Source organism: Cnephaeus nilssonii (assembly GCF_951640355.1).
Source record: "Cnephaeus nilssonii genome assembly, chromosome: 5".
In the NCBI taxonomy this organism is placed as follows: Eukaryota; Metazoa; Chordata; class Mammalia; order Chiroptera; family Vespertilionidae; genus Cnephaeus; species Cnephaeus nilssonii.
The window spans coordinates 22,936,579-22,956,556 of NC_137076.1; the positions used below are offsets into that span (position 1 = coordinate 22,936,579).

A 19,978-nucleotide genomic window follows, 5' to 3' on the forward strand; every position below is an offset into this window, starting at 1 on the left:
CCTCAGGTAATTAGGGAGGCTGAGCCACTGATCCCTATAGGACACCTAGCACACAAAGACACTCTTATCAACATAGGGAAGCAACCAAAATGCAGAGACAAAGAAACATGTCACAAATAAAAGAAATGTAGGAAAGCATACTACTGGATATAGAGTTCAAAACCACGGTTATAAGGTTACTCAAGAATCTTCTAGAAACTTCTGAGAAATATGGTGAGACCCTCAAGGATATGAAAAAGGACCAATTAGAAATTAAGCATACACTGACGAAAATAAAGAATAATATACAGAGATCCAATAGCAGACTAGAGGATCCCAAGAATCAAGTCAAATATTTGAAATATGAAGAAGCAAAACACACCCAACCAGAAAAGCAAAAAGAAAAAAGAATAAAAAAATATGAATATAGTGCAAGGAGCCTCTGGGACAACTTCAAGTGTACCAACATCCAAATTATAGGGGTTCCCGAAGAAGAGAGAGAGCAAGATAGTGAAAACCTATTCGAAGAAATAACGACAGAAAACTTCCCCTATCTGGTGAAAGAAATAACAAGTCCAGAAGCACAGAGAACCCCCCAAAAAAGGAATCCAAAGAGGACCACACCAAGACACATCATAATTAAAATGTCAAGGGCAAAAGACAAAGAGAGAATCTTAAAAGCAGCAAGAGAAAAAACAGTTAGTTACATACAAGGGAGTACACATATGACTGGCAGCTGATTTCTCAACAGAAACTATGCAGGCCAGATGGGAGTGGCAAGAAATATTCAAAATGATGAATAGCAAGAACCTACAACCAAGATTACTCTACCCAGCAAAGCTATCATTTAGAATTGAAGGTCAGATAAAGAGCTTCACAGATAAGAAAAAGCTAAAGGAGTTCATCACCGCCAAACCAGTATTATATGAAATGCTGAAGGTTATTTTTTAAGAAGAAGAGGAAGAAGAAGAAAAAGGTAAAGATAAAAATTATGATCAACAAAGTGACAACAAATATATATCTATCAACAAGTGAAATTAAAAATCAAATGAATAAAAAAACTGATGAACAGAATAAACTGGTGAATATAATAGAATTAGGGGCAAAGAAAGGGAGTGGACTGACAATTCTTGGGGGGAAAAGGGTGTGGGGGATGTGGGAAGAGACTGGACAAAAATTTAACACCTATGGACAAGGACAGTGGGCGGAGTAACGGCAGGGGGTCGCGTGGGAACTGGGTGGAGGGGAGCTATGGGGGGAAAAAAGAGGAACAACTGTAATAATCTGAATAATAAAGATTTATTAAAAAAAGAATAAATAAAATCTGAACAACTGATAACTAGTAATGAAATTGAAGCAGTGATTAAAAAAATAATTTCAACAAACAAAAGTCCTGGACTGGATGGCTTTACAAATTAATTTTGCCACAGTCAAATAAGAATTAAAACCTATCATTGTCAAACTATTCTAGAAAATTCAATAGGAGGGAAGTCTCTCAGACTCATTTTATGAGTCCACCATTAACCTGATTACAAAGACACTACAAAAATAATTATAGGCTAATATTCCTGCAAACATCTTCAACAAAATATGAGCAAACTGAATTCAGCAATGCATTAAAAAGATTATACACCATGATTAACTGGGGTTTAATCCTGGTATGCAAGGTTGGTTCAATATCTGCAAATCAATTAATGTGACACACCACAAACAAAATGAAGGATAAAAATGATATGATCATATCCATAGATTTAGAAAAAAGCATTTGACAAAATCCAGCATCCATATGTGATTAAAATTCTCAGCAAAGTGGGAATAGAGGGAACATACCTCTACTTAATAAAGGCCATATATGACAAACTCACAGTTATCATTATACTCAATGGGAAAAGGCTAAAAGTACTTTCCTTAGGATCAGGAATAGGACAAGGATATACTAGTACACTTTCACCACATTTTACCCAACGTAGTATTGGAAGTCTTAGCCACAGCAATCAGAGAATAAAAAGAAATAAAAAGCACCCAAACTGCAAAAAAGTAAAACTGTTATTATTTGCAGATGGCATGTAGAAAGAATCCTAAAAATTCCACCAAAAACCTACTAGAACAGATAAATAAATTCAGTAAAAATGGCAGGATACAAAATTAATATTCAGAAGTCAGTTACATTTTTTACACACCAGTAATGAACTGCCAGGAAGGGAAACTAAGAAAACAATCCCATTTAAATTGCATAAAAATATGCCTAGGAATAAATTTAACTAAGGAGGTAAAACACTTGTATTCAGAAAATTATGAGACATTGTAGAAAGAAATGGAGGAAGATAGAAATAAATAAAAACGTATACCATGCGTATGGATGGAAAAAACTAACATCATTAAAGTGTCCATACTACCCAAAGCAATGTATAGATTTAATGTATTCCATATCAAAATACCAATGTTGGACGTGACATCAGAGGAATGGCAGCATGAGAGATTTCCTTGGCCTCTCTCCTTGAAGTTTCAAATATTTGAATAGCTATAATTCAACAAAGGATTCCCAGCCCAACGCACAAACCTGTCTGAGAGATCTGCACATTGAAACATCTGAAGGTGGGCGAGTGGGAGGAAAGTGGGAAGGTGGAAAGGAGAAGAGCTGAGATGGGCCAGAGAAGAAGCCGGGAACTTGCTGCCTGGAGCTCTCTGCGAGGCTCAGCTCAGAGAGGGGAGGAATCAGGTGGCTGCGGGCACTCCCTTCAGCTGGGAGGAGCAGGCAGATTCCGTGAGAATCCTGCAGGAGTGGACAGGATGAGCTGTAGCTGATCTCAGTGACCAGGGCAGGGACGAAGCACAGAGGCACGGCCACGGTTGTCTGGCAAATGGCATTCTAGTCAGCGAAGCCACAGGGTCTGGCTGCCTCCACTCACCAGAGCTCTCCTTTCATTCTCCCAGCAGGCCCCAGAAAAAGCTGTAGCAATGGGTGTTGGGTTGCAAAGCACATTATTTGCAAACCCAAGAATCGGTACTACAGAAACACTTTCTACCTGAGCGTCACGCACCCTCTTCAACTAATCCCAGGGTCGAGTGGAGACACAGAGTGGATGCCGCAGAGGTCTGCCAGTCAGCATGACTGGGGGAGCAAAGCAACAAAGGAAGCGACCAACTTCCCCCAGCTCATCCCACCCCCACACATCACAGTGCACTGCTGGCAGTGTCTGGGTACAGGGGGCAGCACTGGGATTTCATCCCATCGTTTACCACCTTCCGCCGGGTGGGGTTATTCTCCTAAGACGGAGGTATCTAAACTAGGAAGGCTTCTCCAACCCTCCCAGGGAGCACAGGCCATTTCCCGACACCCCTCAGAGATCTGAAAAAAACCAGAGCAATTCAGGAGAACGAAAAAACTTGTGATTCAGCACCACCTACTGGAAAACGATGGAAAGAATTAAGTAAACAGAACACCTACTGATCTCCATTCAAAAAGGCCTTTTCCAAAGCACATTGTATTAAAACTGTCAAAAATTAATGACATGGAGATTAGATGCATTAAAAAAAGAGAAAAGACTGCTGTATATATGAAAATTCTTTTATGTAAACTTAATGGCAACTACACATAAAAACCCAAAACTGAGACACATAACTTAGAAGAAGGAGGAAACAGAGGGAAAAATTATGAAATACCACCAAACAAAAACAACAGACAGGAACACAAGGAAAAACAAGCAAACAGTGGAGGCACAGAGCTACCAGAAAACAAAAGATAAAATGGCTATAGGAAATCCTCACACACCAAGAACCACCCTAAATGTACATGAAGTGAATTCACCAATAAGAAGGCACAGAGTAGCAGATTGGATCAAAAATAAAATCCGAATTAGCGCAAAAAATTAAAAGTGGAACTGCTTTATGACCCAGCGATTCCACTTCTGGAAATTTATCCAAAGAAACCTGAAATGCTAATTTTAATATATGCACCCCTATATTCATTGCAGCATTATTTACAATAGACAAGATTTGGAAGCACTTCCATCAGTAGATGACTGGGGAAAAAAGTTGTGGTACATTTACAGAACGAAATACTACCCTGTCATAAAAAGGAAGGAAAATTTATCCTTTGCGACAGCATGGATGGACCTGGAGAACATTATGCTAAGTGAAATAAACCAGTCAGAGAAAAAAAGTACCATATGATTTCACTCATATGTAGAATTTAATAAACAAAATGAACTATTAAGCCAGTGATGGCGAACCTATGACACGCGTGTCTCTGATGACACGCGGCCGCTGATGACACACATTTGCTGCTCCTGAGGATGAAACTGATAGATCCTCCCTTCCCCCAACTGATGGACGGAGTATGACGTAAACTCCACCTGCAGCCGGACATTCCTGAACACCTTATATGGACTGTACATTGAACCACCAATCAGCACCTGCCATATACCCTAAGCCCCCAATTCCTAGGAGGGTTGGAGGGATTGAGCAAAAAAAAAAAAAAAAAAAAAAAAAGAGAGAGAACTCATGAACATGGCTGACAGTGTGATGACTGTGGGGGGTGGGGTGGGTAGAAGTGGAAGAGGGCATAGAGGGGATAAATGATGATGGAAAAAATAAAATAATATTTAAAAAAATCCAACCATAGCCCCAGCTGGTTTGGCTCAGTGGATAGAGCATCAGCCTGAGGACTGAAAGGTCTCAGATTCAATTCTGGTCAAGGGCTCATGCCTGTGTTGCCGGCTCGATCCCCAGTAGGGAGCGTGCAGGAGGCAGCCAATCAATGCTTCTCTCTTATCATTGATGTTTCTATCTCTCTCTCCCCCTCATTTCCTCTCTGAAATCAATAAAAGTATATTTTAAAAAATCCAATCATATGCTGCCTTCAGGAGACACATCTAATTTGCAAAGACAAATATAAACTCAAAGTGAAAGGATGGAAAATGATTCTCTAAGCAAATGGCATCCACAGAAAAGCAGGTGTAGCCAATGCTTATATCCAACAAAATAGATTCCAGGATAAAAAAAGGAATAAGGGTCCAGCTGCGGTGGCTCCGTGGTTGAACGTAGACCTATGAACCAGGAGTTCACGGTTCAATTTCCGGTCAGGGCACATACCTGGGTTGTGGCAGTGTGGGGTGTGCAGGAGGCAGCTGAGCAATGATTCTCACCATTGATGTTTCTATCTCTCTCTTCCTCTCCTTTCCTTCTGAAATCAATCAATATACTTTATATATATACAGAAGTATAAATTTATAGATACAAAATAGCCATGGGAATGTAAAGTACAGCATAGAAAATATAGTCAATAATATTTTAATAATTATATATGGTTCCAGGTGTGTACTAGACTTATCAGGGGATCACTTCATAAATTATATGTATCTAACCACTATGAAACTAATAAAAAATATTAAATGTCAACTCTAATTGAAAAGTTAAAAAAGTAGTAAATAAATGAATAAAATTTATGTTTACACTAAAAAGAAAGAACCAGTATGCTACTGGCATAAAGATAGACATTTAGACCATTAAAATGGAAATGAGAGTTTAGATATAAACCCATTCATCTATAGTCAGTTGATTTTCACCAGGAGGTGCCCAAATCCTTCAAGGTAGATTGAGTGGTCTCTTCTACAAATGGTGCTTGGACATCTGGCTATCCACACACACACAAATAAGTTGGTACTCTACCTCATACAATAAACAAAAATTAACTCGAATGAGTTGAAGACCTATATTTAAGAGCTAAAACTAGAACAATTAGAAGGACACATAAAGGCAAATCTTCATAATGTTGAATTTGGAAATGGATTCTTAGATATGACACCACATGCACAAGGAACAAAAGAAAAAAAAAAAGATAAAATGGACTTCATCATACCCAAAGCATCTATTCATTAGGTAAAAAGTCTACAAAGAAAGTGAAAAGACAATTTATGCAATGGGACAACATAGTTGCAAATTATGTATCTCACTAGAAACCCGGGACACGACATTCATGCACTGAGGGAGGGGGGGGTCCCTCAGCCCGGCCTGCGCCCTTACACAGTCTGGGAACCCTTGGGGGATGTCCAACTGAAGCTGCAGTGGACATCCTTAGCGCTGCCACGGAGGCAGAGAGGTTCCTGCCACCGCTGCTGTGCTTTGCCAGCCATCAGCCCTGCTTGCGGCTGAGTGGCGCTCCCCCTGTGGGAGCTCACTGACCACCAGGGGGCAGCTCCTGTGTTGAGTGACTGCCCCCCTGGTGGTCAGTGAGTGTCATAGCGACTGGAAGTTCCACTGTTCGGTTGATTTGCATATTACCCTTTTATTATATAGGATAGGGCATTCCATTAGAATATATCAAGAACACTTATAGCCCAACAACCAAAAGCCTAACACTTGAATTTAAAAATAAGCAAAGAACTCGAATAGACATTTACCCAAAAAACATGCACAAATATTCAAAAGTGACAGGTAAAAATATTAAACACCATTAGTCATTGGGGAAATGCAAAATCAAACCATAATGAGATGTCACCTGACATATACTAGAAAGGCTATAATAAAACCAAAACAAAATGGAAGTAAAAAGTGTTTCTGAGGATGTGGAAAATGGAACTCTATTATATAGCTGCTGGGACTGTAAATGGAAAAGTAGCCATTTTGGAAAAATAGTTTTGTGGCTCCCACAAAAGTTGAATATAGAATTACCATGTCAGAAATTTCACCCTAAGTTATATACCCCAAAGAGCTGAAAAAGTTATTCATACAAAACAAGTACATCAATATGCATAGTAGCATTATTCGCAATAGTCAAAAGGAGGCAACAATCCACATGTCCATCAATGAATGAATGTGTAAACAAAAGGAGATATATCCATATCCAATGGAATATTAGTCAAGCATAAAAAGGAAAGAAGTGTGATACTGTGAACCCTGAGAACAAAACACACCTACTAAGAAGGGTTCCTGGTGGCTAACTGGGCTCAAATAAAAAAAAAAGCAGAGGCCCAGCAGCTGTTTCTTCATAGCCACGACTCATGCAAACTGCACTTCACCAAGAAACCTCTGTGCTAAACTGCCTGCCTCTGTCCTAAATTGCCTGCCATCTCAGCCAACCCCTATGAAGGTATCCTGGAATCCTATTTCAACCAATAGGACTAAGGCTTCCCCATCCAATCAGAGCTGCACAGTGTCGACCAATCAGAGCAGCTATATTTTGACCAATCAGGACAGTGCCTTTTGGAGCAATCAAATTGGGAGGATTTGGCATCCTCATTTGCATAAGAATGGACCAATCAGAAACTGGGATGAGGACTTCTGTCCATACAAGCCAGCTACTTTCCCTTCTAGAATGAAGACTGTGTCTCCCTGGCTGAGCTGAAGCAGCAAAGATGTCTTGCTGTCTCACCAAGCAGAGCAGACCATTGAGGAGCAAAACAGAGATGTCTACCCTGAGAGGGGCCTGGCCCCAGGTCTGTTCTATGGCTGTGCTTTCACAGTTATGCTGTATCAAAATTGGGCTCTTCCACAGCCTTGCTACTTTCACAGCTGTGCTGTATCACAATTGAAATATTTTGTAGTGAATAAAGTTTCCTTCTTCACCACACCCCAAACTGGGGATTCCTGTTGGCCCCAAGGACCACCAGTTGACAATGCATGCTACAACATGGATGAATCTTGAAAATATCATTAGGTGAAAGAAGCTAAATTATAGGGTAACAAATTTAATGATCCAATTCTATTAAATATTTAGAATAAGCAAATCCATAGAGACAGAAAACAGATAAATGGTTGCCAAGGCCTGGAGGTGGGAGGGATGAGGAGCAACTGTTTAGTTGGTACAGTGTTTACTTTTGGGGTGATGAAATATTTTAGAAATATTTTAGAAGTGATGATCACAACTCTGAATGTACTGAATGTCATTGAATTGTACACTTTGGTTAAAATGGTCAACTCTATGTTATGTGAATTTTACCTCAATAAGACAAATTATTTTAAATCTCAAGTAGTATTAAAAAATATATATATATATATTGATTTCAGAGAGGAAGGGAGAGGGAGAGAGAGAAACACCAATGATGAGAGAGAATCATTGATCAGCTGCCTCCTGCATGCCCCCTACTGGGGATTGAGCCTGAAACCTGGGCATGTGCCCTTGACCAGAATCAAACCCAGGACCCTTCAGGTCACAGGCTGATGCTCTATCCACTGAGCCAAACCAGCTAGGGCTCAAGTAATATTAAATATACTAGAGGCCTGGTTCATGAAAATTCATGCACTGGAGGGGGGATACCTCAGCCCGGCCTGGCCCCTCTCACAGTCCGGGAGCCCTCAGGGGTGGGAGGCAACCAGCGATCAGGGGAAGACGATGCCCCATCACACCTCTGCTGCTGCCACTGCCGACAGGCTTTGGGTGGCCCTGGGTGGTTGGGCAGCTGCCATCTGAGGCTTGCCTGTGCCTTGGGCTGGCCCTGGGTGACTGGGGGGCTGAGCAATGCCATCTTGTGGCTGTGGGCACTGCCATCTTTGAGGGCGTGGTAGTCAATTAGCATATTCCCTCCTTATTGGCTGTGGGCACTGCCATCTTTGTGAGGGTGTGATGGCCAATTAGCATATTCCCTCTTTATTAGATAGGATATTATTTTTTGGTTGTTAACCTTTTGCACTCGGATGTCGAGTGTGACTCAACACGGTTAGCATCGGTAGCAGGAATCGAGAAAAAAGCAAGCGAGTGCAAAGGGTTAATTCTTACCTGAGGATATTTTTTCCATTGATTTTTAGAGAGAGTGGAAGGGGTGGGGGGCGGGGAGAGAGAGAAACATTGATGTGAGAGAGACACATTGATTGATTGCTTCCCGCAACCTTCCTGACTAGGGCCTGTGATTGAATCTGCAACTCAGGTATGAGCCCTTTACAAGGAATCAAACCCACACCCTTTGGTGCGTGGGCCAATGCTCCAACCACTGAACCAAACTGGCTGGGGCTAAATCTATATTCTTTAAAATTAAGTAAATTGTTCTCTTTTGAAGCCTTTTGTATTTCATCTTAAAATTTTCATTATCTTTATTTCATTGCTCATAATTAATTTTATAATGAAAATGTATATTAATTGTCATTTTATTCATTCTTTTTTATTGCAGTATAATTGACATAACATTAGTTTCAAATGTACAACAGGTGGCTCGATATTTATATATATTGCAAAATGATCACCACAATAAATTTAGTTAACATCTGTCATTATACATAGTTACTAAATTTTTAAATTCTTGATAAGGACCTTTAAGGTTTACTTGCACAGACACTCTCAAATATATAATACAGTATTACCAACTGTAGTTGCCATGCTGTACATATATATCCCCATGATTTATCCTATCTAATAAAAGAGTAATATGCAAATTGACCATCACACCAAGACACAAGATGGCTGCCCCCATGTGGTCAAAGATGGCTGCCCCCATGTGGACACAAGATGGCCACCACAAGATGGCCACCACAAGATGGCCTGCAGGGGAGGGCAGTTGTGGGAAGTTAGGGGTGACCAGGCCATCAGAGGAGGGCAGTTGGGGGTGACCAGGCCATCAGAGGAGGGCAGTTGGGGGTGACCAGGCCATCAGAGGAGGGCAGTTGGGAGGAACCCAGGCCTGTAGGGGAGGGCAGTTGGGGGTGACCAGGCCATCAGAGGAGGGCAGTTGGGGGGGACCAGGACTGCAGGGGAGGTCAGTTGGGGGGGACCAGGACTGCAGGGGAGGTCAGTTGGGGGGGACCCAGGTCTGCAGGGGAGGGCAGTTGGGGGGTGACCAGGCCAGCATGGGAGGGCAGCTGGGGGGACCAGTCCTGCAGGGGAGGGCAGTTGGGAGCCAGCAGTCCTGGATTGTGAGAGGGATGTCTGACCAGTCAGACATCCCTCAGGGGGTCCCAGATTGGAGAGGGTGCAGGCTGGGCTGAGGGGCACCCTCCCCCTCATGCACGAATTTCATGCACTGGGCCTCTAGTTTATATTATAAGTAGAAGTTTGTACCTTTTGACTTCCTTCACCCATTTCAACAGCCCTTCACCCCCTGCCTCTGGCAACTACCAATCTATTCTTTGTATCTATGAGTTTGTTTTTTAGATTCTACATATAAGTGATAGCATTCAGTATTTGTTTGTCTGTCTGACTTATTTCATTAGCAAAATTTATTCATTTCTTTTTAAGCTTTTACTTTAATTTGTTTATGAGTGGTCACTCAGCCCCAGTGAGGTTGGGAGAGGAATGAGGTGCAGGATGGACAGAGCTGAGCCTGGGGGCAGACCCAGGCACTTACCTGTGCCTCCAGTTGCTTTAAAGGTCAGCGATTCATTGGGTGGGGCCTTGCTCAGCTTTCTGACGACATGTTCCATGTTGAGGAGCAGGTTAGTGGCCACATAGTTCTGTTCTGAGTGGGTCAAGTTCTCCAGGTCCCCAGGGCTCTCCAGCAGGTCATCCACCTCCTGTATGAGGTCCTGGGGGTATGGACACAGAGCCATTGGCCCATGCACTAGAGGGGCTACAGGAAGACTTTGCCCACTCAGCTCCAGCAAACAGATTCTAGATACTATGTATTTGGGGATAAAGGTGGCACCGGATTGCCCCTGCAATCCAGCCGTTTAGAGGTCAGTCCTGTTCATGAATGCCAAGGGTGATGTAAACTGAATGGGCAGGAACAGCAAGAAAGGGATTAGTCGGTGTATGAGGATCTAACAGTGAGTTACAAGTACCTGCATGTCTGCTTTCCCCACCCGCCCTAGGAGAAGTGGGGACTCAGAGCAGGGCACCATTGTGTCTCTTCCCAAACCAAGGCTTTCCCAGTTCTCTATGGGATGCCTCCACGTGCCTCCCCCAGGTCCTGTCCTTACCTGGATGTTGTCCGGATCCGAGGCTGACTTGATGTCTCTGTCCAAATCATCAAGTTTTTGTAACAAGGGGGAGAGCCTCTGGGGAGAAGGGAGATGTGATAGAGAGCCTCACAGGTAGATGGGGAAAGTTGGGGAAAATAGGTGGGTGCTGCAGGTGGCACGGAGGTATTCCCTGCCTCTTTGTCCCTGCGGGAGTCACTCACCTTGCTGTTGTTGATTCTAGGGTGTGGAATCCTGGGGCGGGAGGAGGTCCCTGGTGCAGATAGAAGGGCAGTTCATTAGGTGTATGTGAGTGTGTGTGTGTGTGTGTGTGTGTGTGTGTGTGTGTGTGTTGGGGTTAGGGCTTGGGGCCCAGGCCAGGTTCCTTCCCAGATTGTCATTTGGTAATTTACGGACCCTGGTTTGGGAATAGAAGCACCTGGGAGGTTCCACTGTCCCCCCTTCCCTTAGTGGGCACTTTTTCCTAGTCACATGGAAGCCTCGTAGCATAATAATGTGGTGGCTTCGATGCTCTTTTGTCCAAATGTGGATGGAATCAGCCTGAGTCCTACGTATCTGCTACCCCCAGTTCCCTAAATTTCCTGGGAAGTTCCCAGCTACCGTAGGGGAACATCACAGCTGCCTGTGTCCCAGCCTGAACATTTAGACAGAGGACAGAGTATGCCTTCTTGAGAATCCAGGGCACGGGAAATGTGGCATTTCCTGGTCACGACCTGAAATGACTTGCCTCCCAGTGATAGCCTTAGTTCTCATTTCCCCAGAGCAGCTCCTCACTGACTGAGTTCTCCTTGGAATCCCATTGACGCTGTCAAAGCAGTGCTGTCTCCTCCACACTAACACTAAGACATCTTGATAGAGATGGACTGCCCTCGTGACAGACATCCCTCCCCCCAACCTCCCTCACTCCCCACTCCCGCTCTCAAGGATGAGGCTATAGGGAAGGGGGCAGGGAGAATAAAGAAGATGCTGGACAGGATGGGGTCATCCAGACAGTGACACCAAGTCCAGGTTGGACACTGGGAGCTGACCTCCAGTCACTCATCCCTGGGTACTTTTCTTGACTCCCAAAAGGCATTCCCTGGACTGGCAGGAAGTGTTGAGAATCCTTATCTGAGGAAGACCAGTGAAGGTGAGGGCTGGCTGGCTGGAGAGGGAGCAGGGTCTGATGGGTGAGGGGCAGCAGATGTTTCTATCCTCTGGCCCCTTAACATCCCACCTGGGACACAGACCTTTGTTCTTCCCTGAGGGACTCCGTGGTCCCTGATGAGGCCATCCTTTGTGGTCTGGTTCAGATTGAGTCCGTGGGTCCTGAAGATGCTTTCCGTTGTTGCCTGGTTCAGATGGGAGCCTCTCCCTTTTAGTTGAATTTTCAAGAGTGTGTTTGTGTGGTGGGGTCCATGTCGTGCTGCCAAGACCTGAAACAACATTCTTCTGGGTCCTGATATTCTGTGTTGTCCTCAGGTCATGAACTGACATTTATGGGGAGGGTTAGGGAGGTCCCTTGTGTAGGAACATTGATGGAGGCTGAGTAGATGAGAATTGGGGTCAGGGTGCCAGGGTTGTTGGCCAGGGACAGGGCTGGCTAGGGGAGGTGGACCCACCCTTGAATCTCCTCACCCCCATGTTTCTGGACAGGATCCCTGAATCCATCATTGACTGGGAGTCCACCTGGAATGTTTGAGATCACAGGGGCTCTGGTGGGAGAAGTTCTCGTACTGGAAGTCACTGGTGATGACAAAGAAGACAGATATTGCATTGGAACACAAAACACTGTGAGCTCCTGAAGTAACTTAATTGTCATCACTCTCTCGAAAATAAAATATCAGGTGGGTGGGGGTGAGGGTTCCAAACATCCAGAAGTGACACTCTGAGGAGAGTTCTCAGCCTTGAGTTATGGAGAGGGTGGGTGTCCAGGACAGCTTTTTAATGTTTTTGTGGTTGTTTTTTATGCCTGAGAAAGTGAGCCAAATGACCTCAAATATCATGGACAAGAAGAGATACAATAAATATAAATATAAATATCTGTATATGTATACATATACAATGTCTGTAGACTCAATTACATTTTAAAAATGAAATGTGTTTTAATAAACACTGTCTTTATAATTATAAAAAAATTAAAAGGCAAACTACAATTTGGGAGACAATGTTTGCAAATCATATATCTTACAAATAGTTAACATCCAAAATACTATATAAAGAACTCTTTTAACTCAACAGACAAAACTCACAAAACTACACCGTCCAATTTTAAAATGGGTAGTGGATCTGATAGACTAATCACAAAAACGTGATTGCCCACCTCCCTCATAGCACCTTGCCCTGTCTCCTCTCTCTAATCCTTGACAAAGTGCTTCTGTGCTGCTCTCAGTGGTGAGAGTTCTGGATGCCCTATAACCTCCCCCAATAATCTCTGCATGCCCACTCCTAGCCCCTTACCATCACATCTCTCGACGCGTCTAGTGAGGATCTCTCCAGATGAAGAATTGAATCCCTGAGCACAGCGACAAGCAGTGGCATTGACACATTTGGAGTTCAGAGGACACCACCAAGCACAGTCTTCTGGGGTAGAGGCTGTGGGTATGAAGAGAATGGTTAGAAGGCCCATGAAATGGAAGAAGTCAGCTACCAGCTGGGGATCCAAGGGCTTGTAGGAAGGGGTGAGGAGAATGAAGATGATGCCAGACAAGCAACAGCCACGCAGACAGTGGATGCCAGAGTGGGGAGAGAGGGAGTTATGGCTGCCACTGGACTTAGAAGAGCTCAGAAAATTCTAGACATCTAGGGAGGAAGAAATAGCTTCTCTTATTTTCAGAAGACCCTGGCTGGCCTCATTTTCAGAGTAAGCCTCCTTTTCCCCTTGTTAGTGAGAGGACCTAGATCCCAACAAGCACTACCCAGCTTATGTCACTAATTGCCCTGGCTGGGCAGACTCACCTTTAACCGTTTCCTCTGCAGCATCCAATGTCAAAAAGAGATGATGAAAAATGAGTCCTGGGGCAGAAATACAGAGAGATGATCAAGATAGGGAAGTGGAGCTCCAATTTCAACCCCTGTTCACCTGGCCACTCCACCTGGGAGGTGGCTCTGGCCCTGCAGCCCACAACTTTCTGGCAGCTTCTCTGAGGTTTCTATGCTTGGAATCAAGGACTCTGTCTTTTCCTTCCATTTCTTGGGACTCCCCAAGGAGTCAGTCACTGATAGTCAGGGAACCTCAGGTGCTACAGGTAAGGGGACAGAACATACAAACAGTTGATGACAGGGACACATCTTAGAAACTCCAACCTTTTCCAATGGAGAGGATATATCTTGAAGGAGAAAGTCCTTAGGTTGGTTTGCCTTTTCCCATGTCCACATTCTTTGTTCTTTGGCAATGGCATAAATCTGCTTTGAAAAGGCCCCACTCTCTCCTCCTAGGGGCCAGTTCTTATTCACATGGAGGCTTCCTATGGATGAATGTTGTGGCTTCAATGCTCTGTTGTCTAGATGTGGATGGAAGTGTCCTGAGTTCTCCCTGTGTTTTACCCTGTGCACTCGCTTACCTGGCAGCTCCCAGGTGGGGTGGGGACATCATGTTTACCTGTGTCTCAGCCTGAGGATTTGGACAGAGGCCAGGGTGGGCTTTCCTAGGAGCCAAATGCAGTAGAAATGTGTTCCCTGAGCAATACCCAGCTTGGCTCCCAGTGATGGCCTTTGTCCTGCCTCCTTCAGGACAACTGCTCTCTGCCTTAATTCTCCTTGGAACCGGGTGATGCTGGCAGGACAGAGTTCTCCCTTCCATGCTAACTCTGAGACTCAAGCTGACCCACCCATGAACCTGACTCCTCAAGGGGCTTGGAGGAAGGGGTGAGGAGAATGAAGATGATGCCAGATAAGCAAGAGCCACCCAGACAGTAGATGCCAGGCCATGGTAGACAATGAGGGTTGATGTCCAGCCATGCAGGCTTGGGGTGGTGAAGGTGCCTCTTATGATTCCCACAAAGGCATTCCCTGGACTGGCAGGAAGTGGTGAGAATCCACTTCTGAGCAAGGCCAGCAGTAGGTAAGGGCTGGGTGGCTGAAGAGGGGAGCAGATGCTGATGAGCGAGGGGTGGCAGCTGTTTCTGTCATCTGGATTTTTGATCTCCATCAGGGATACTAACTTGTAGGTCCTGCTGACAGGGGCTCAGTTTTGGTCCCCCTGTGGCCTGAGTTGACCTCTACAGGAGAGGGTCAGGCCTGGGGCAATGATGTCCAATTACATTCTTGTTTTCAATCTCATTCAGATAGGAGCCTCTTCCATTTACCTAACTTTCTGAGTATGTGTGGGGTGGTTTATTTCACCCTGCCCACCTCCAACACAACATCCTCCTGGGTCCTATTTATCTGAGTTGCCCACAGGCCCATGAACTGAACTTATTGGATTGGATCAGGGTGGAGCCTTGCTTGGGAAAATAGATGCGGCTGAGCGGCTGAGAAGTGGGGTCAGGGTGCAAGTAGGGGTTTCACCAGGTGTAGTTGTTGGCCAGGGAAGGGCCAGCTGGGTCACATGGGCTGACCCTTGACTCTTCCCACTCCCACATTTCTGAACAGGGTTCATCAAAGCCTGAGGGGTCTCAGAGTGGTCCTGGGGTGGCCAAGCCTGTGTGGACTCTAGTGGGGGAAGGTCTCATCCTGGCAGTTTCTGATGAAGAAGAAAAGGATGGGTATTGCACTGGAATGCAGTACTCTGTGAGCTCTTGAAGTATCTTAAATGATACCCCTTTCTTTGTTTTATGAAATTAAGATGCCAAGTAGCAAGAGGATGTTCTAAAATTGTATAAGTGGCACTTGGTGGGGGCATTCAGAGCCTTGGGGTTTAGAGAGGGTGGGTGACCTCGTAAGTGCCCAGGCTACCTCTTTGATGACCTGGAGAAAGGGTTGAGAATCCCAAACCAAATGAATGAGAAGGTGAAAGACATGGGATCCTTCTCACCATCACACGGGTCGTCAGGATCAATGTGGAACATTTCCTCAGAAACAGGCATGTTGCCTCGGCTGCATCTGCAGAAGGACTCCATGAAGTCTTGGCAGTCTACATATAATCCACAGGACCAGTTTGAGTTTGGTCCACACTCCTTGATGTCTGGAACACAATAGACAAAATGTCACCTCTCAAAGGCAAAAGTTTCTACTGGACAGAGACCCTGCCCTCCAGCATGACCCTGTCATGGGGGCTGGACAGAACACAGGTCCAGGATTGCACTCCTAGGATGGGGCTGGGCAGAATCAGCTGCTCCAGAGCCTACTGACCCCTCGGCCCATCTTTACTTTCTGAGGCACCTACATTCAGACACTCTGCTGTGTCATGATGGGGTTGAAAGGAGGTCTGTAATCCCTTACTTCAGGCTTTGAGGGGTAGATGGAGACACTGATTAGGACTCCAAATCCTCATTTGTGATGCTATTTGCATCATTGGCGACTTGGGGGTGGCCTCCAGTTAGGGTGACAGTGGATTTGATGGCCATCCTCAATGCTGAGGTTGTGGAGGGAGTCATGGGTGGGGGCTGTACCGGGTGACGTGGCACTCATCACACACCTGGAGACAGAGCCAGGTGTCAGCCCCTGCCCATTGACAGCTTCCACTTCACTTTAATCACAGTGGCCCAAGTATACCCCACCCTCCTTGTCAGTTCCCCATCTGGCAGTTCCCCAGCTCCCAATGGCAGCCTTTTACAGATGCCCAGGATATCTCTGGGAGAGTCTTCCTATCTCCACCCTGGGTAAGATCCCCTGTCATCAGAGGCAGTAGGGGATGTGAAATGAAGAACCAGCATGAAGGTGCTCACAGCTAAGTCATGGGGGTATTCTCTGGCATCTTATCTCTCCATGTTCTCTAAACCTGAGAGAAAGGTGCCCATGAGCCAGGTTTCATTTGAGTAGTTCAGGGGTCCATTGAGCAGTGGCTAAACACCACTGGGTAACAACAGCAACTTAATAAGAACCAAATGAATAAAAAGTGTAGGGACAGAAAGTTTGACCCTGTACATTACAAACAGGGGACCAAAGACTTTAGGGCCTGCCCTACTGGTTTGGCTCAGTGGATAGAGAGCGTAGGCCTACAGACTAAAGGGTCCAAGGTTTGATTCTGGTCAAGGGCATGTACCTTGGTTTCGGGCACATCCCCAGTATGTGCAGGAGGCAACTAATCGATGTTTCTCTCTCATTGATGTTTCTAACTCTCTATCCCTCTCCCTTCCTCTCTGTAAAAAATCAATAAAACATATATTAAAAAAAAAAGGCTTTAGGGAAAGGACTCATTGGGATCATGAGGAGTCAATTAGTCTCCCCCAGGTCAGAGTTTCTTTTCTAAATTCATGAATTTCCCTTTTAAGGCTGAGGCTATGGAGTCAGACCAGGACATGAGAGGAACTGGGAGGGATTCACATCTGTGGCATTCATGTTTAGCCCCCACCTGAGCAATACGTCTTTTCTCTTCTTTTCAGATGATAGTGATGGCTGGAGACCTGCCATTAAGTTTGATGACATGGGGTGAAGTAGAGTTGAGGAAAAGTGGAAATAAGGTGTGAAATGGAAGGACACGACAGCGGGAAATTCCTCAATCTGACAAGTGCCCTCAAGAAGGGAGCTGGGATCCAGGTACCTTAGTAGCATCTTCTCTCCATGTCTACCCAGTCTACAATTTCCCATGAGACACACACGTGCAAATGCACAAAGAAACCTTTAGGAATACCACTACTGTCATGGATGGGCTGGGTACTAGTGACAACAACATCTTTTTCTTTTCCTGATAAAAGTTACTTTTCCACAAATATGAAATAACATTGGGTACTGAGAAAACAAAGAAAATAAAATAATGATCAAGTAAAATAATCACCCATAAGTCCCCTATACAGACTACTGAAAAATTTTAGGGGTATATTTTTATCATCTGTTCAAATATATTAAGAATATTTTCATTTACAACCAATTAATATGCATTAAGAGTATTTTGAGTAGATGAAGAGTACTTCTTGGTGTAAAATTTTATCTCCTCCCCTCATATTTATGGTGGTTAAATGCACATAAATAAATTTTCCACTTAAACCATTTTTAGTATTATGATTTCATTTTATGATCCAATTTTCTTGAAGAATAAAACCCCCTTAGCTTTAGACCTTAGTGCTGCCACCTTATTAGTTGCCAAACTTTGGCAACTCACTAAATCTTTTGGAGCCCAAATTTGGTAATTCAAAAAATGATGCTGCCTGGAAACCATAAAATTCATAGAAGAAAACATAGGAGGTTAGCTCCTTGACATCTGTCTTGGCAATGAATTTTTAGATTTGACATAAAAAAGGCAACAAAAGCAACAATAGACAAGGGGGCTACATCAAACTAAAAAGCTCTTGTACAGCAAAGACAACCATCACTGCAATGAAAAAGCAACCTGCAATTGTGAGAAAATATTTGCAAATCCTGTTTCTGATAAGGGTTAACATCTAAAATGTTTAAAAACTCATACAACTTAATAGCAGGAAACCCAAACAATCAGATTAAAAACTGGGTAGAAGATTTGAATAAGTGTTTTTCAAAAAAGACATAACCCCTAAAATCCCCCCCCAAACAGAAGAAATCCAAATAGCCAATAGATACTAGTACATGAAAAGGTGTTCAACATCACTAGCATCAGAGAAATGCAAATAAAAATCACAATGAGATACTACTTCACACCTCTTAGAATGGCTATTATTAAAAAAAACACACAAGAGATAACAAATGTTGGAGAGGATGTGGAGAAAAGGGACCTTAGGCACTATTGGTGGGAATTTAAATTGGGGCAGCCCCTATAAAAAAATCCTCAAATATTTAAAGATTCATGATTCACCTGAACTTTTGGGTATTTCTCAGAAAGAAATAATATTAAATCTTGAAAAGATGTCTGCACCTCCATGTTCCTTGCAGCACTATTTACAATAGCCAAGATACAAAAACAACCTGAGACCACTGGCGGATAAATGGATACTTAAAATGTTGTATATGTTTACAGTGGAATATTATTCAGCCATAAAAAGAAGGAAATGATGTCCTATGTGACATTATAGCTAAGTGAAATGTCAGACAGAAAAATACAAATATAATAATCTGACTTAAATGTGAAATTAAAACCCCCCACACAAGCACATAGATACAGAAACAGATTGGTGGTGGCCAGAAGTGGGGCAAATGGGTGAAGGTGGGGGAAAAAACCCTAGCTCTGCCTGCGTCCTGGCTCTGCTGTGAGGATGAGGTGGAAAACCAGGGCAGGATTCCTGGTGAGCTCGAGCTAGTAGGAGAGCCTGAGACTCCAGGCTCTGGGTATTTCTTTCCCCCTGTTGCTTCCACTATTTCTTTTCTTTCTTTGTGCTATGAAAATAATAATCGGCAGTAACAGCAGTAACAATGGTAATAGCTCATATTTATTGACAATTTCTCTGCACTCATCTTAAATTTTTTTTTTCCATGCAGGTAACGATGAAGTCTTACACCATCCATGTGGGGTAGGTACAATAATTATCCCCAATATACAGACAAGGAAACTGAGGGAGAGGAGAAATAATTTCCTAAAGGTCAGAGAGCCACTTAACAGTAGTGGCAAAGCTAGAGTTTGAACCCACACAGCCCATATCCATTGTGGAAGCTCTAACCACCCTTCTTACTATTCACAAAAACCTACCTGCCCACTTCCTCATACTACCCTGCCCTGTCTCCTCTCTCTAATCCTTGACAAAATGCTTGTGCTGCTCTGGACGCTCCACAATATACCCCCATAATCTCTTTATGTCCCTCCACCCCTCTCCCTGAAACCTCTGTACCATTGCAACTCTTCAAGTGGCCGCTGGTGAAGACGCTGCTCGATGCAGCACTGAATCCCGGTGCGCAGTGACAGGCGTGGGCATTGACACACGGAGGGTTCGGAGGGCACCATCGAATACAGGCTGTGGGGTGGAACAGTGAGGTGGAGACCATGGTCAGAAGGCTCAAGGAATGGATAAAGCCATGGACAACTGTGGGTTCAAGACTAGAGGAGGGGAGAGAAGGGAGGGATGGCTGCTATTGGAAGAGGAATAGAGAAAAAAAAAAATCCGGGCATTTAGGGAGGTAAAACAGCTTTTCTTATCTCCAGAAGATCATCTCCAAGCCTCACTTGCAGAAT

General features: G+C 44.1%; 1 protein-coding gene across 1 annotated transcript in view; it reads right to left on the bottom strand.

Moving 5' to 3' along the window:
• Window positions 1-19,978, bottom strand: part of LOC307100528 (adhesion G protein-coupled receptor E2-like) — a gene marked incomplete at both ends in the record, with an annotated part of 59,804 nt that overhangs the window by 11,154 nt on the left and 28,672 nt on the right. The window contains 6 exons of the mRNA XM_079772993.1: window positions 10,254-10,431; window positions 10,825-10,902; window positions 11,028-11,077; window positions 13,264-13,398; window positions 13,762-13,818; window positions 15,779-15,928. Coding sequence (XP_079629119.1) covers window positions 10,254-10,431; window positions 10,825-10,902; window positions 11,028-11,077; window positions 13,264-13,398; window positions 13,762-13,818; window positions 15,779-15,928 — 648 coding nt within the window. The remainder of the gene's footprint in view (window positions 1-10,253; window positions 10,432-10,824; window positions 10,903-11,027; window positions 11,078-13,263; window positions 13,399-13,761; window positions 13,819-15,778; window positions 15,929-19,978) is intronic.